General features: G+C 37.4%; 1 protein-coding gene across 3 annotated transcripts in view; it reads right to left on the bottom strand.

Annotated features, from left to right (window-relative positions):
* adgrb3 (adhesion G protein-coupled receptor B3) overlaps positions 1-16,972 on the bottom strand; it is a 179,977-nt gene extending 163,005 nt beyond the window's left edge. Inside the window, exons 1-2 of one of the 3 annotated variants that reach the window (XM_082154409.1) lie at positions 16,071-16,972; positions 13,494-14,259 (exon numbers count right to left, since the gene is read on the bottom strand). In XM_082154409.1, the coding sequence (XP_082010535.1) occupies positions 13,494-14,244 (751 nt within the window). In that variant the 5' untranslated portion in view covers positions 14,245-14,259; positions 16,071-16,972. The remainder of the gene's footprint in view (positions 1-13,493; positions 14,260-16,070) is intronic. The other 2 variants (XM_082154408.1, XM_082154410.1) reach the window with 2 other exon arrangements.
* Positions 16,973-18,397: the final 1,425 nt, after the last annotated feature.

Genomic DNA, 18,397 nt, shown 5'->3' with positions numbered 1-18,397 from the left:
ATAACTCAAAACACCCACTTTCATATCAGATGTCAATAACTACCAACTACAAATTAGTAATTTCACATGTGCCAGCCAATTTAAAAGGTAATCTCACTTCAACTGCACCAACACACAATATCTCAATTCCTAACAATACTGCATTTACAAAAACTGCAACCTCATATCATTACAACGCTGTCTCAATCAATGGTGTTAGTTTTGGTGAGGGTGCTATTTGTCTGACTAATAGCACACAGTGTGGAGCAGTGTTGCCAGATTGGAAATGTCCAAGTATCGTACCAGAAGCATATTTGGAAGAAAATTATCGTACATTAGTTAAACATATAAATACAGCTATTTATCTAGACCAAATTTTTTTTTTACACGACCTGCAAATTACTTTATTGCTAAAGTATCGACCTTAGATTGGAAACAACTGATCTAAGCCCCGCGGCAGGAACGTTAACTTGTCCTCGTGAGAGTCATTCTCCACCATGATTGGCCAAGAGGACGTAACGTGAGATGTGATGGAAGACATGCGTAACACCACGTTCACGTTCTCCTCACAATCATGACGGCAGACACAGGATCCACAGATAGATCAACGAGTATAGAAGCCCTATGATTACAATGACCATCATTTGAAGTGGCACAAAATTCTGAATTATCGTACATTATGTGTTTTTTTTCATTATTGATCGTACATCGTACAGAGGTCAAAATGATCGTACAAATACGATAACTATAGCGTACGTCTGGCAACACTGGTGGGGAGTGTATGGGAAAACTGATTTAAAAACAGCAATTGCAATTCAGTTTTCTGCCACTAGTAGTGCAGACATTAAATGCAGTGCTGTGGTAATTGTTTCACCAGGATACAAAGGATATAACCTCACAGGTTCCAATCAGGGAATACTTTAATTGAGAACATTTCTGCAATGTTTATTTCTGCAGGTTCAGTGCTCGTCATTATCTGCATTCCCTTCTAATCAGACAGTGACGAACGCTAGGTCAGCATGGCCAGGGTCAGCCCAAAGCATTATGAATCAATGAGTGTTTGAAAACATTTCAGCCTAATGTGTCACAGGAGAAAGTCTCCTCACAAAGACTCCACAGAGAGCCATTCTGGCCGACTGTTGATGTGAAAATTAGCGGTTAATGGTAATTTAACTCACTATACAGTTATTACAGTGGTCTAAATTAAAGTACATGTTAATACAGTACAGTGGTCCTAAAGTCTGAGAGCACCAGTGGAAATATGCTTCTATTTTGCATTTTTTTCTAATTTGATGTGCTGTTGTATTATCTTTTCCCCCGCCATTGACGGAAATTTCCGTCATTTTCCAGCTTTCTGTGTTATCACTGTTAAATGGTAGAGGGCGCTATTACGCATCTTCTGACATATGCATATGTAAAATAACAAGATTAAACAGCATATAAATCAAAACTGCCAAATGTTACTGAATGAAATTTCAACCCATGAGCTGTAGGACTGTGAAGCTTTGGGGGTGTTGATGGACTCAATCTACTCCATCTATGTTTTGACAATCATTCTGAATCCGATCCAGATGTAGTCTTTGACGAAAACGCGATATTCTCAGCTTTTTGCTCAACGTGTTTCTTTTTTTTTTTTTTTTTTTTAAACTTACTTACAAGTGTCAAGAATACATGGGGGGTGTTCTTTCTTTTGACATATTTCATGTTCAGATATGAAATTCTGAACCATGAAATTGTGATAATGATCAAAAATGGATGGTGGGGAAAGAGTTTAAAAAAGATTATTACAACTATAGTTATTACATTACATATAGTTCTAACACATAGTTATTTATAGTTATTACAACAAAATAAGAGTCAAATAATTCCAAGATAACAAACTTTCAGTTTTAAATGTTTTCAATGTGGTATCATACTTTGAGCCCATTTGTATAGTAATTTCCACTAGACAATCAATTCAGAGTAAAATAATCCTAAAAGTCACTGCGGAATCATGGCCTAACTTTAATCTTATATCAATGTTTTGACAACCATCATAATCTTCCTAGGCTACAACTAGAGAAAATCTGGCATCGTTCTGATCTGAACTCCTTTCAAATAATCAGGAAAGCCTAAATATTTTGGAGGCCATGATAAGATTACAAATGCTCTAGGAAAGTTATGTCTGAAAAACCTAAATTGATGGCAAAATAGTGCTGTATGTGAACACAGTGAACATGTGAGTAACATAAACAGCCCAAATGTTCTTCATCTCACTTGCAGTTATCAGCATTTTTGATGCAATGTGCTCGGAAGCTGATTGGATGACCCTTTGAAAGTGTAATCCTCCAATCAGAAGCCATCAATTTTCCTATGCAGCATGAGAGCATAATTTTGATGATGATGCTAGTAACAGGACCATATGGTTATTCAACCTCCCAGGAAATCTCAGCAACTATGCACTTGCCAAACATTTGTGGGATGTAACTGACTGGCAGAGAAAAGAATCGAGCCCACCAAAGAAGATGGTATAAATGAGAAAGAAATGATTTGGGAAATGCAAATCAGGTTATTTGCATAAATATTACTTCATGCCAATCAATATTAATTAAAAACGGTGATGAAAGAGAAGATGCAGTTAGAATTAAAATCCATTTGATTTTTCTGCAGCTATTCTGAAAATTTTACAATATTCTCTAATCACATAATTAATCTGAACTGTGTTATACAGGCCAAACCGGCCTCCCAGCGTTCTGAATATGCAAATGTGAATTTGTGCGCTCACTTATTTATATACACATTTGAGATCACAAGTGGAGCCTTGGGATTTCTTGTTTGTCCACGTGATCAATTACAGCTATCCACCTGATTTGACTTTATAAACAGTGGACTGTACAACCTCAATAATTACAAAACAGTTTTGCTCAGGGCTAACATGTTTTCCAAAGTGACACCGAGTAGCCCAATTCGATAGATTAAATTTTAATTCAATATGCACCCATTTCCAGCTGTTCTATCCAACAGAAGAAGAAAAAAATATGCAAGAGAGATCAAGGCAATCTGACAATATATGGAGCGTTTTATTGTTTGAATGAGAGATGGCAGCTGCATAGCTAGAAATGTTTATGGGCTTGGGTACTAAATATATTCAAATGAAGTAACTACTCTGAAATAGTCAGATGTGCAGTTGATATTTTAAATTGTACAAAACTATAAGGATTATTCTGGATTAAGGGCAGGTAAAGCTAAATTGACAATGTCGATTACCACAAGACATTAAGCATTTTTCATATAAAAATCATAATAGCATGCATGTTGTATCTTACCTTTTCTGTGTAAACTTAAGTTCAGTTTTACAACTTTGTTGCTAAGACAAAACAAGGCAAAAAAATATAAAAATACTTAAAAAAAATATTTAAACAGCTTTACATCTTAAATAATACAGAATTAATTAATATAATTGCTTTATAAAATGAAAAGATTCACATTTCTGCTTTTAACCTTCATTTTTTCTTCTTTTTTTTAAGAAAGATTTATTTTTATGTGTGTGTGTGTGTCTTTTGCAGTCCCATAAAACTGCATACATCATGATTCCTAACAAAGTTTATGAATCATGACACCTTAAAAGTGTGTAAAGAGACAGGATTTAATAAGCAAGTTGGTTCTGGCTCACTAACATTTTCATTCTTCACAGCAGCTAAAACATAAGATCTACATATGAATAAATTCAGAGGTGTAAAAATGTTTATGGACACTTCAATTCATGAAAATCTGATTTATAAAAAAATATAAATAAATCTATAAAATTTAAAACTATACAGCAAATAAAATATTCAGGGAATAACTATGACTTAGGTAGGTACACTGTAAAAAATGGCCAAATTCTGCCAAATTCTCCATATTTTCCATTAAAACAGTATGTCTACTGTAGAAAACACTGCATTCTGGGATATATTTTGCACGGTAAGCAATTGTTAATTTACAGCCCATTTTTAGCACTAATCTACTGTATTTATGTATTAAGGTTTTGTACAGTACTATGCAATGCATTGTGGGCTAGTGCATTTGAAGCAATAGCACAATGGTGCAGTGTTTCACTGGTGTTTCACAGTGAACATAGGAGTAACATAGTTTGAGTACGAGTCTTCGCCTATCCACGTTCGGGGCGGTCATGACAGGAATATGTGTGGAAAACTGGCGGGTTTTGTCTGAGTTTTTTCTCTCACATTCAAATCACTCAAACGGTGACTGATGAGCTGGAACTGAACAAGCCGGAAAAATGCTTGAGAGTGAAGTGAGTGATTATATATGCATTAAATGGAGAGGATAAAAATTATGTCAATTCACTGTAATACATCATTTATTTTCAAATTTCAGTGTTTATTACAGGCTTTCAATCTATGTATTTCTTGGTTTCATTTCTGATGGTTTTGGACGTCTAGTGCTCGTTGGTGGGGGGAAAAAGAAAAGAAATAACTGGTCAAATTTGTACTTAAGCATTATTTATCATTAAACGCAATTTCGTTTAACTGTATAACTTAGTCTGAGTCATAGACTGTAAAAAATATGGACAAAGCGTCTGTGACGTCACCCATAGACTTTCTGAAGAACGGGTTTGAAGCATAGGTCTGAGTTTGTATTCTTTTCTGCCCTTTTTCTTACTTTTGCTTTTTTTACTATTGCTTTTCCTCATATACTTTTGTCCTTTTTGGTGTTCTTGCTTATAAATAAATGTTCATCTTTGTATTAGCCCCTTACTGTTGCCTGTGTTTTTACTGTAGTAATGTCCTGTGTGATTTTGATTTCCAACCTATTTTGGGGTTTCCTTTTTGACCCAGAGCTATGTTGCCAAAATGACCCAAATTGGGTTGTGTTTTTAACCCGACATTTTTATAGTGTATTGTGAATTGAAATAATCACAGAAATGTACGGCATGTACAGTACATGGCTGTAAAGTAACTTCACAGTCTTAATATGATAGAATCCCAGTGTATTGCTAGAGTCTCTGCTGCCAGTATTTTACAGTAAAAAAATAATAAAAAAAGACTGTAAAATGTAATATTTTGTTTTACGGTAAAACATTATAAAGCAATATCAGAGTGTTACTGTATAATCACAGCACATTGTTGCCATCTCTGCTGCCAGTATTTTACAGAACTTTTTTTGTGTTTGTTTGCATGACAACGATGGACTAAAAACTGAAAAGTTCTTCTTTTCGGATTTTTCACGACAACGTTGTCAAAACGATGTCGATTCACACGTATCCGACTAAATACACTGTATTACGCATGTCAGGGTAGTAGTTGGCGATGTCACTTTGTAAATAAACACTACGTGCCTATAGACTGAACACGTACTACGCATGTGCATGATGTCACCGTTTTCACAAGTTCTCGTTCCAAAACATCATTGTCATGTAAATGAACATCCAAAAAGTTGTACATTTTAAAGGTACAATATGCAAGAATTTTTGCCGCTAGAGGGCGCTACATTCCAAACAACAACAACGGCGTAGCTTGATGACGATGTGAAGGAGCGTGGAATGATGGGAACTGTCGTTTTAAACTCCACCGTGGATGTAAATCAGTCAGACGGGAATCGAAAAATCATGTTCATGGATGAGGCTAAGTTCTGTTTTTATAAATGTTGCGTTTAATGACATGCTTTTAGTGGCGAGGGGGGCGTGGTTCAGCGCGGTCTGTGATGGGAGAGAAAAGAGACGAGCAAGTAGGTCAAGTGCAAATGCACCTGTGTCTTATTGCAGTGATCGGCGTGGAGAGACCGCTTATAAGCCGCGCTGGAACGAGAGAGAGACTGGAGAGAAAATTGGACGCAGAGGAAGAAAACCGGTGGATCCGAGCTCTCATTTTTGAACTGTTTTGTGCCGTCGCGGTTGCCACGGTGAATGCGCGTTGTGCGCGGCTTTTGTTTGTTTTGCTTTATTTTAATAAAGTACGAGTCCCAGTCACGACGACGCGTCTTCTTCCTTCCTGACTCTTAAACCTCATCACACTTTTATTTCATTAAAATGAATTAACCGCAAGAAAAGTAAGGTTTAATACTTCATAGATGTTACTGTATTTGTTGAATTCATTGTTGTGATAACGCTGCGCAGTTTTACGTGTTCTAAACAATTGTTGTAAAAGTACATTCGAACATGCCCACATCATTTGCCAAAATACTGATTAATCTTTATGTATAACACATGCTATGTTTATTTACATGGCCATAAACACCAGACGTGATAAACAATGTCAATAAACTAAACACAAATCTAAAGCAATAATACTTTCCTTACATAAACATAACTATTACCGAATGCTACATTTGGAAAATATAAAATTAAGCATGCTTTGTCGACAGAACCAGCTGCAATCGGTAAAGAATAATTGTGTCCCATAACGACTGCAAGAAACAAGCTAAAGTTTGTAGCTTGATAGACGCTACAACTACAACTTCCGCATTTGTCCAGGACTCCACATTCTCTGACTCCACGCAGTACGAGCGGAAACCGAGGGTAACGCGGATATGACGCAATTGACTGGCGACTCCCAGCTCACCCCTGCTCTAACGCCCCGTTTCCTTGGTTAAAATCGCAATTTTCTCACGATTTAAAAATAGTTGGAAACATTTGGGATATTGTAAGTAATCAACTTAACAAAATATATAACACTGGCCTTGAGATTTTGGGATATTTTAATGCAAAATTCTTACATATTGTACCTTTAAGTGGGAAAAATTTGTGTCATGTAAACGGTCCCTCAAATTCCTATTTAATAGTAGTAAACTATGTAACATATTTAAAGGTGTTAAAAAAAATATTTACAAATTCTCTGAATATATATATATATATATATATATATATATATATATATATTTGAGCATTTGTCAGCACTTCTATCCTTTTGATGCTGTCAGCATGTCCATATTGTATGGGTAAATCCAAAAATGTATAGTTACATATTAATATCTACAAATACCAATGAGATTAGACTTGTGATTCTTATGAAAAACCATGCTGCATTTTTGTGATATAGTACATAGTGTTCCCACACTTCCTCCCAAGCACAAAAGTGCAAATCCATTTTATCCATGAATAAAGCGGTTTAATTTGTTTGTGTTCTTGCCATTGTCTGATGTCGCATACATGTGATATCCAGAAATTGAACAAATTCATCACATTTAAAGGTTGAACACACTGGAGAGTTAGCAGTTCCTATGACTTTTTTTCTTCTTGCTAGCTTTGCAAAAACTTACACAGGCATCATTATAAAAGGCTTAAGAAGTAGTTGTACTTATATGAGTTTGATTGATATGAGCTTAACATATAATCCCTGCACCACAGAGGGTTTGAAGGCTATTGGTAAATGCTATTTTTATGGATGTATGCTAAACACTCCCTCCTACCTATATCAGAGTCTTAATCTTGAAGCCAGTAAATAAATCAAATGGTTCCTGTTTACTATTTAAATGCGCATTCCTTGTGCCTTCATAATCTTGTATCAAAATACAATAACTTACTCAGCCCCTGAAACAACATTCCTTTTCAGCTGATATCACTATTCCCTATTACTTTTTTGCCAAGCTTTTTCCTCCTTTTCTCGGGTATGTTACACCCACTTTTCACAGTCCAAATAATTCCCATTAGATAAGAAACAAGTCTTAACAGCATAACAAAATCTCTCTCTCTCTCCCTCTTTTTATATATATATATATATATATATATATAGGGGCCGTTTACATTATGTGTTTTGTGTTATGTGTTTTGGCCTTTCATTTACACAACTACAATGTTTTAGGGGACTGAAAAATGCAAACTTTAGAAAACAGGTTTCAACATGCACGTTTTTGAAAACTATACCATTATCGTCTCTGTGTAAACTACAAGAATGTGAATTTGTAAAAACAGTGACCTCGTGCGCATGCAAATTTTTGTGTTCAGTCTATTAGGCGCATAATGTTTCATTACAAATTGACATCGCCAACTACTGGCCTGGCAGCATAATACAGAGTTTTTAGTCGAGGATCGTTTCGACCATGTTCGACGCAACAAAACACAAACGAAAAAACGTTGCAGTTTTTAGTAAATTTTTGTCATGTAAATGTACCCTTAGATTTAACAAGGCAATACAAATAATTTCACAGTAAAATATTGTTAAATTATGCATAACTAGCATTCCCTTTTTAAACAGGCGTTCCATTTTAAGTTTAAATGTTATGTTTATATGTTGTATATTGGTAACTTTAGGGTCCAATTATTTACTAGTTGCTTATTAGGGCTGCACGATATTTAAGAAAAATGCGATTTGCGATAACTCATTAAATAATGCGACATATTCGATATGCGATACGATAATGCTTAAAGTGTGTAAAATAAACTTAAATTATCTTTAAAATATATTTTAAAATGATATAACCTACATACGTGTTTCACATTCTTTTTGTGACAAGAAAACATCCCTACAACTTCTGAAAGTGAACATCTTTGATTAAAGATGGATGAACACATTCTCCCCTCAAGAAATGACTAGAATTCAAGATGGCCCCCAAGTTGAGGGAACAATGTTGATGAACATGATGCGCTGTGACTACTGATCCAAAGTGAATAAAAGGCTGCACTATGCAGTGGAGAAGCAGAGCCTTCCCATGGCCCCTGGCTTCAATAAAAGGGGCCTTGCTCTTCTAAACTAGCAAGCAGTGTTGTCGTCAATATCTCAATTATTCATTTGATTGTAACAATAACCCCAAAGGTTTTAAGATCTTTTTTTTTTCTGCAAATGCACCAATAATAAAGTCTGCAAATAATTCATCAGCACAATGATGCAATCCACCCAACACTCTGAGGTCAGAGAATCCTAAATAAATCATCTCGCTCTTCGTTCTCATTTGTAACCATTCACGTTTCTCTGAAATCTGACATTTTAAATTCCAGTGGGTGTATATTATCACTTGTGCATGACTCAGCACAAACTGACACACTGTGGACGTGCACTTCATTAGCATCAGCCGAATCCCCCTTTCCTGCTCCGCAACACGCTCTGGAGCCCTGAGCCTGACAAGGGTCGTTTGCACAAAGTGACAGTTCAGTTCCCCCCACAGATCGGAGTGCAAGGGGCCCGGACCCTGCAGTGCAGTCAGGCAAGTTTCTTCTCCAGAAATGGTCAAGCAAAAAGAGCAAACGGCCACCGCTGTCTGAGGGCAGACCAGCGGTGGAGAGAGAGACAGAGAGTAATGAGAAACAGCCTTGAGATGTTGCTCATCTTCTTCAGCAGGGCTTCATTTGTGACTAATTTAGGCGACACAATTCGGAGCGTCTGACTTTGAGCCATCACATCAAGTGTCACTGTGCCTGGAGAGGAGATGATGCAGAGATAAAAAGAAACGCCACTTGCCGATAATAAGAATGTGGGATAGCCCGCATGTCCCATATATGGCCACCACACAAAAGCAGGGAGCCCTATGGGGACCACTGCTAAAAAGATCATCCATAACAAGACTGTGGTACAAAAATAACAATGCTTCCCCACCAGTGATAGAATTTTCCAGCTTTCCGTGTTTTCACTGTTATACGGTAGGGGGGCGCTATAAGGCATCTTCCGAAAGAGTACTGAATCTCCTGATCAAAACACAGGCTAAGAAGAAGCAGAAACAAGCGATAGCATTTTATGTTTTCCCAAACCAGGTCTGCGGAAATCACGCCCTGCAGCCAACTCTAAAGATTTCATTGGTCATGTCAATCACTTAACTGATTTCCTACACCAAACACTGATCCCTAAACCTACCCGTCGCTGTAACCTTAACCAATGAAAGTAGCTGCAGGGTGTGATTTCCGCTGAACTGGTTTTGGTAAAAAAAAATTAATAAATCGAATCGTATGCATATGTAAAATAACGCGATCACCAACATTAAACAGTAGGGCTGGGTAAAAAATACAGATTTCTCGATTTTAATCGATTCTCATTTTTACGAACCGATATCGATTTCTTAAATCCCAAGAATCGACTAGTCATCCTGTTTTCAGTTGATGAATGAATGTAACATTGTAGCGTGCATCCCGTCCAATAAATCTCAATAATCTTTGTGCTTTGTTACTATTGATATGAAACAAAGTCTCAGATTTCAAATTACGTCCATTTTCTTACGAAATTCAAAAACATAAATACTGTTTTGGCGTGAGATCGTTCTGGCGCGGCGCAGCTCAGCTCAAGAGAAGCAGCAGCGCGGAGCGCACAGGATCTTGTTTTCCGTCTTAATAATACCAGTTACGGCGCGAAATAAACATGAATGAGCATCTGAAAGTATGTTAAAAGGTAGAGTACAACTTATCGAAATCCGTATCATGTGATATGGAATCGCTTCAATCAGTGTTTCAATCGTGGAAAGATGTCAGTAAATCAGCTTGTAAACAATGTCATGTAACGTCACCATATAACATATTCATTATCATTTTTAATGTTCTTCAATTTTTAATGCATGTTTGAATAAAGCTGGCAGGTTTTTATGACAGCCACCATTTAAATGTTTATATTTCATATAACTTTATTATTATAAAAATAAATAAAAGTGTAATTTAAGTGTTTGTTTACAAATCAGTTCAATATTATACCTTCAATATTATAATAGGCTAATGAAGCCTAGTAGGCTACAACTGACTCCCATAGTTTACAGCATTAATTAAGAGATTTGTTTTCCTTGAGAAAATTTGCCATGCATTGTACCTAATATCCAAAATAATCAATATTGAATCGAATCGAAATCGAAACTGAATCGAATTACAAGCTTGTGAATCGAAATCGAATGGAATTGTGAAATTTGTGTCAATACCCAGCCCTATTAAACAGCATATGAATCAAAACTGCCTAATTTTACTGAATGAAATGTCGACCCAGGACGAGCTATAGGACTGTGCTATTTTTTTGCAAAAAAAGCTTTATTAACATTATTAGAGAACCTCAGTGAACATTTAAAATTATTTTAAAAAAGGGGTCCATGTCATGACCCCTTTAAATGCCTTAAAATCTTCACCCCAAATGGTCAGCGCAACTTAGTCCAAAGCCATTAAATGCTATTTTTTTCACTCCCAAGTCCTTTATGTCATATCAGACAACCATGTCATATCGAGTTATGCTGGAGCTGTGAATAAATTGTGGCAGCCTATTTTATAGTCTACCTTGCGGTTCAAAACTAGCCTTGGCATCCCATTTTCCTAGCCGCGGCTTCACAGCCAAGGTTGACATTTCTACAGAAATCACTAGTTATAATGTATGAAGGCTGATGAGATGGATTTCACTGCTGTTTATATGTCAGTGACGTTCTTGTCAAACTTTTGTCAAAAAATGCCATATTTTGAAAATGGCTTCCAAATCCAAGTTTTAAAGTTTCACACATTCCAAAAGAGTATAAAAGCCTTTCCCAGTTACATCAAAGATGTGTCCTGTTTTCAGATCGGTGTTTTGAAATTATAGTTAGTTATAGTCAAATATATCAACCTGTTTGAGGCCATGTTTAACAAACCTGACGTGTTAATACAGCAACACCGCCATAAATCCGTTACTGCAATATTACCGCAATCAGCTAATGCCTGCTCAAGTGCATTTAATGTGCACCAGCATCATAATTATCCATTATGCAAGTCTAATATGTTTTTACATTGCAAAACACTTTACTTTCATCCTCAGCAAGGCAGCATTTCAAACACCGATGTTATCATAAAGTATAATCAAGCTCATGTTTTTGCTGGCCTGCTGGATATCATCCTGCAGAGTGCAATGGACCAGAAAACCAGTTTTAGTGATCCTCTCATCGTCCCATTCAAAGGCCACACTTTGTTACCATGCACACAACCAGGAGTGAGGGATATCAAAGACAAGCATTTATTTTGGACCCGCTCTTTACAGATCTTTTTTTTTTTTTGGCTGTTTGAAGGCGTACGTCCATTCGGGACGCTCATCCGGGAGGGCAGAAGCTTCATTCTGACACTACAGCGGGGCTTGTGTGCTCTTTTAAACCTGTGATAGCAATCCACTAAAGCCTCTACTCTATAAATAGAAGCTTTCAGTCTAATCTTTGAAAAAAAAAAGCTAGTGCATATAAGCTTCTCTAAACATGCAAATAGCTGAAAGTAAGTGAAACATCACTTTTTAATAGTAAAGCTATATTTCCAGTGCCTATAATGACAACTTGATACAGAAATGCTTTAAGATGGGAGTTCTGTTTAAGAATTCATAGACGCAGAAGGAGTTATATTAATTATAGAGTCTGTGCCGTAATAAAACGCTCACACAATAACTGGGGAACAAAATAATCAATGGCTTAATCTTCATTTCAAGCTTGATTCATATTTAAAACATTATAAAATGAAAATCACTCTCAGCTACAAGATCATAAATGGAATATGACACAGTTTGGAATGGAATATAAAGCTCATTTGGAAAGGGGGATGAAAAATGAAATTGGGGGCCTACTTAACTCTACTGAACCTTGATAATTCCAAAGCACCATGTTCCGCTTGATTGGGAAAGCTGCCACCTTCTCCCTATGGGGTTATTATTTTCAGCAAGTGAAACCGGAATGCCATAGGACGGTTACTCCCTCCCTATCTCTCTCTCTCTCTCTCTCTCTTTCTCTCTATCGCCACCTCATTATTCATTATTTTTGAATCACTGTGCTGGAATTGAAGTGAGATTGTCAGCATCCATTCTCAGCCAACAATCTCTGTGAGATGTTGTCCTTTCACAGTATGCTGGGTCATTCCTCCCTCCAGTTGATCTCTATCTTGTGCCAGTTGTGAAATGTTACAGATGCTAATTAGCTGTAATATCTGTGACCCCGATGCAAGTCCATTATGCATCATCAGAAATGTTCATTGCTAGCAAATTCCTTCAAAGGCATTTGTGGCAATCTGTTGCTGCCAGCGTCCGTGGACAGCAGAGGGACGACTGACAAGAAAAAAAGACGTTTGTCATTGATGGAGGCTGACAGCAGCATAACAATTACATTTAGGCCAAAAGGCTAAGTATGGTGTCAGGTGCTTAAAGCAAGTTCAACTGACCCTCTTCACTGCCAAAGCTTTCCCAAAGACAGTATTTGGCAATGCGTTTTATTGCCGTTTGGATTCACAATTGAATTCCAAAAAGACTGAAAAATGTGTTTACTATATTAAAAGATAAAAGAGATGGCATGATGTAAACATACATTAGACTTAGTACCCCTGTTCCCAAAAAAAAAAAAAAAAAAAAAAAAATGTATTAGTTAATTAATAAATCCCCATCCAGGTTGTGTTACACTTCTGACATAACATGAAAGAAAGAACATAACACATCAAGAAAGAACATTCCTATTTGGTACACCCAGAAATTGTAAAACTAAACAAAAAAAGTCATAGACATCAGTAGCAGAGCACAGTGAGCTGTTTTTAGTGTTCTTATATGTGGAAGGGTGGAGGAATACACGGGGGCATCATAAAGACATGGTATAATTAAGCTGTGAAATGATCTCCAGCATTAAAGGCCTGCAGCTGTCTGGTTCATACTCACCCTCCTTGGATGGTCGTCGCACCTCCGCGCTCAGATTGCACACCTGCGCCGAGCGCACGTGAGGAGTCAGGCATCCTTCGGTTTGGGGGTTTAAAGGCAACACCACGTTACTGAGCAGCAGCACGCTCTCAGATTCCCCATCTCCTAAATGTTGCGGGCAGGTGCATTTAGCATAGACTATTCCACAGGATTCAGCTTTCTCTCCTTTCAAGCAGTTTTCCAACCACGTGCATAACACCTGACATCCAAACTGACTCGGGCTCGCCTTGTTTAAAACCACAAACTCCACCACAGACCTTTCCTCCTCATCCGTCTTCTTTGTCGTCAATCCGTTGTAGTCGTAGGGAAACACTCGCCGGAGCTGCACGAAATTTTTGTCGTAATGCAAAAAGACATAAATATTCTTGGCGTCATCACAGAGGTGCACAATGGACTCGTTGATCCTCAACAGCTCGTTGATCTTCTCGTGGGAGAAGTGATCGAACTGGTAAGCCAGCAGAGAGAATTCAGAACAGCTAATTTCTCGTTTGTAAAGTTTTAGGTAGATGCTGTATTTGGTAGGATCTGGGTTCTCCAACGTCCAAGTGCAGTTCGTGAAGTTCTTGGGAAACATTTCATTTATCGAGTAAGATCCATAGATAACTCCTTTCACTAGCGTGGAACACCAGAAATCTTGGGCACCAGTATATCCAAACATAACCAGGAGATAGGTGGAAAATATATAAATCAACAGATTACGAACAGCCTTCATCCTATGTCATTTGGCCTGCAAGAGAAACAGAGATGCACTACATTTATTGTCAGCCTATGGAGGTGGGAAGGGATGCTTTGTCAACGAGTTTCAGTCTAAGATCTCCTAACTATCCAATTAAGCTTTGTGTTAAACACGTACTTACCTACATTGTTCGTTTGAACAGCCTAATTTCGATCATAAACAACCATCTCGATTTTACAGAGATTCAAATGATTCTTTCCATGGGAATGTAACACATTTCGGATAAACATTGCCACCTTGTGGTGTTTAATAAATGGGGGGTAATAACTTTGAGCATCTGCTGTGGCAGGATAAAACAACATAATATTTTGCGATTAAATAACCATTTAATATTATCATTACACACTGAATGATCTTTACCGTGTTTGAATGAGTGACAGTGTCAGACACCGTGATCAATGCCATTCAATAGCTTTATGGTCGTTATATTAACTCGCGACGCGTTCATTTGGAAGAATAAAAAAGGCTGGCATACATGTCACCAATAAACAAACAAACAAACAAACAAACAAACATTTGACACTATAAAACGTGTTTTATTCATTTGAGAGTAATGTGTCGCAATTCTGCAGTGATCTACATGTCTGACCGCATAATAATCATCTACATAGCTTATCAGTCTGCTCAGCCTCAGACACAGTTGTGATTTCTATTCAACTTAGTCTAAAAAAATAAAAAACACCACGTAAATTTACTAAATATCGTATTTTATATAATATACGGAGATCATATCCGGTTGTCTGGATGTCGTGATCTATGTAAGGATTAAAGCAGCCATGCATTCAACATCTAATTCCCTTATTGAATGCAATATGCTTTCCATGAGGGAAACAAACTTAGACTTTGATGTGATGCTTCTCTCTCCGCGACGATCTGCTATTCGCATTTCAACATAATGTGTTGAATTCCTAAATGTTCTAGAAGTCTGAAAGAAAGGCGGTGGAGAGAGAAAGAGAGAGAGAAAGAGAGAGAGAGAGAGAGAGAAAGAAAGGGAGATCCAGTATGAGAGAAAAGCTATTCGATGTCTTGTTTGCATGAATCCTGCAGGCATTGCAGCTGTGTGCAGTGTCACAGCATTACCAAACCGAGCCTTTATTTTTATTTTATTATTTAATCGCCTTAAATGCGCCACTATTTGTACGGCATAGCAAAACGCGTACGGTGCAATATACAGAGAGGTTATGCACGACTATATAGGACGAAACAGTATTGCCGCACATTGCAAACATAGTGCGCTACTTTTCCTTTACTTGACAATCTACTATGTCGCGTCGCGCGCTTGCACTTTTCGTTGACTATGACAGGAGCGATCCAGTTTGTCGCGCCGCGTCACGATCAGTAGCCTAATATAAACGAATTAGGGGGGAAAATGTAGCGGCAAAAAATAAAATAAATAAATAATAAAAACTGCAGCGACGTATATTTATATTCATCTCTTACGAAGCCCAATAAGTCTAGCGGGATTGTCAATCGTCCGTTTTTTTGGAAATGCAAACGTGAATGTGGTCACCAAGACGGATTTTATTATACAGTCGGCGCCAAACTCCATTCTATGTCATTTTCCTGCGAAACTCGTCGATCATCGTTTAACTTCGCACTGGCCCTGGTGTAACGTTCGAGTCCTCTGAAATATTGACGTAGTTTGTATAGCATTAACCAGAATAAACTATGGGATCTTGAACTCGTTTATACATTGAAGAGGGATAAACTTGGGCGAGGACCATCTCATCACCGTACAAACCCACCTATTTATCCATCTACTTATGTACAACAATAACAGCCTAATAATAAACAGGTCTTACCTTGCACTCTGAAAGCTATGGCTATTTTTCCCACATACTTGGAAACATCCTTTAGAAATGAAACGTGTCGCTCCCCTGCGAATCGATATCTCCCATTGCCTATAAAGTCTAGAGCAACAAGACGGTCAATGAGCAAAAATGCATTAGACTCCAGGCTGGATCATCATCATCATCATCATCTCGTTCCTTTTTTCCCACCTCAACGCAACCAAGTGATGAGAGCGCAACAGAAGTGAGCAGACACTAGAACGAGGGCGAAAAATGCTGTGAATCTCGACTGATCATTAGTCGTTGTCTGCCCGTCCCTCAAGAGATGCCCAGGTCGGGTAGCAGGTAGAGCGCAGTCCCTGACGGATGGAGGATGCTGCTGACTCGCTGTAGAGTGAGATGGAAAGCGCTTTCTCGCCGAGCCTCAGGACTGGAGCTGCAATATCACGTCACTGCCACTAAGATAAGGCACGTATGGACGTCTCGAGCTGCGTCTCTCACCATCTCACCCCCCTTCCCCTGGATAACACAGAAACTCTTTTTTTATTTGAAATCAAGGCAGAGGAATGTCCCTCGGACTGGAACTAACGACACGGTTTCTTTTCTGCGACGGCACGGACTGTTTTATCCGAATCCAATGGAATAATAATTCATTATCGCCTTGTTTCCTTGGGAATTATGTTTTTACGTGAGATTTTGAGAGATGTGTACAGGAACTCGTGAAGTTGCTTCATCTTATCCTTATCGCATCATCATAAATAATTAGATTTTTGGAATCGAGAAAAAATACTGTAGCATCTGATTTTATTTGTGCTAATGGAAAATATCGTATATGGTTAGCTACTGAGAAAATATGAATTTTCTAAAGATAACAAAACTAAACTTGAGAGATGCATCGACGCATAATGACTTTTGGGATCGAGTTCTGACGGGACTGAATTGAAACGGGTGTTTTTTTGTTTTTGTTTTTTGTTGATGTTGATTTAGATATTAAGATAATTGTATTAGTTTTTCCACTTGGGTTTGTATTTGCAGCTATCTGTGGCTGAATTCACAATGGAGACCTTTGTTTCCAGCAAAATATCACAGGTACAGTTAATATTTTTCATACAATATAATGTGATTACAGCTTTTGTTATAAAATAAAAATAAATAATAAAAAGACAGATGTTCTGAAGAACACGGGTGCAATCCATTATGGTTGTGGCAATAACAGGACATTATGATATGAGGGTAATCTCAGTCAAAGCCTAATATACAGAGACTCTGGATAGACTTCTAAAATCACATGGTAAAACTTTAGATTAAATGCTTTCAGTGATGGATTTCTGATTTTTAAAATTAATTATAAACTTCTGCTAAAATGTAAAGAGCATGCTGTCAAGGCTAGTAAGCACAAATTATGATTTTATAATTATGACTAAAAGTCAATCATCTAAAAGACTTTTAAAACAAATATTTATGACATGAAAAAATGTATAAATATTATTTTTTTTTTTTTTAGCTTTGGCACCCAGGGAGCGATTGGGGGTTAGGTGTCTTGCTCAAGGGCACTTCAGTCCTCAATTTTTTCCTGCTGGTATTGAGAATTGAACCTGCAACTTTACGGTTACCAGTCTGACTCTCTAACCATTAGGGCACGATTTTTTTTAATAGCTTATTGATATTTAGATATTATTGATATATTTTAATATTTAGCGACAAGTGCTAATAGCCTGTAGGCTACACACTTTGAATGACTTGAAGGCTAACGTTTGAAAAACACACTGGATACTAAACATTTGAATGAAAAAAAGAAATAATACTTTTTATTCTTGGGAGATTTCGATTTGTGGAAAAAGCAAACAGCTTTTGGATGAAGCCATAAAACTAGCCAATGGTTTGCCAAAATGACCAAACACACAAAATAATTTATTATATACACATATACATACTCTCACAAAAGTGAGTACACCCCTCACATTTTTGTAAATATTTTATTATATCTTTTCATGGGACAACACTGAAGAAATGACACTTTGCTACAATGTAAAGTAGTAAGTGTTCAGCTTGTATAACAGTGTAAATTTGCTGTCCCCTCAAAATAAAAAAAACACACAGCCATTAATGTCTAAACCGCTGGCAACAAAAGTGAGTACACTCCTAAATGAAAATGTCCAAATTGGGTGTCAATATTTTGTGTGGCCACCATTATTTTCCAGCACTGCCTTAACCCTGGGGCATGGAGTTCACAGGTTGCCACTGGAGTCCTCTTCCACTCCTCCATGACGACATCACAGAGCTGGTGGGTGTTAGAGACCTTGCGCTCCTCCACCTTCCGTTTGAGGACGCCCCACAGA

Source organism: Leuciscus leuciscus, assembly GCF_965113295.1.
Source record: "Leuciscus leuciscus genome assembly, chromosome: 22".
NCBI lineage: Eukaryota > Metazoa > Chordata > Actinopteri > Cypriniformes > Leuciscidae > Leuciscus > Leuciscus leuciscus.
The sequence above is the reverse complement of the archived record's forward strand: the minus strand, read 5'-3'. Positions and strand labels throughout refer to the sequence as shown.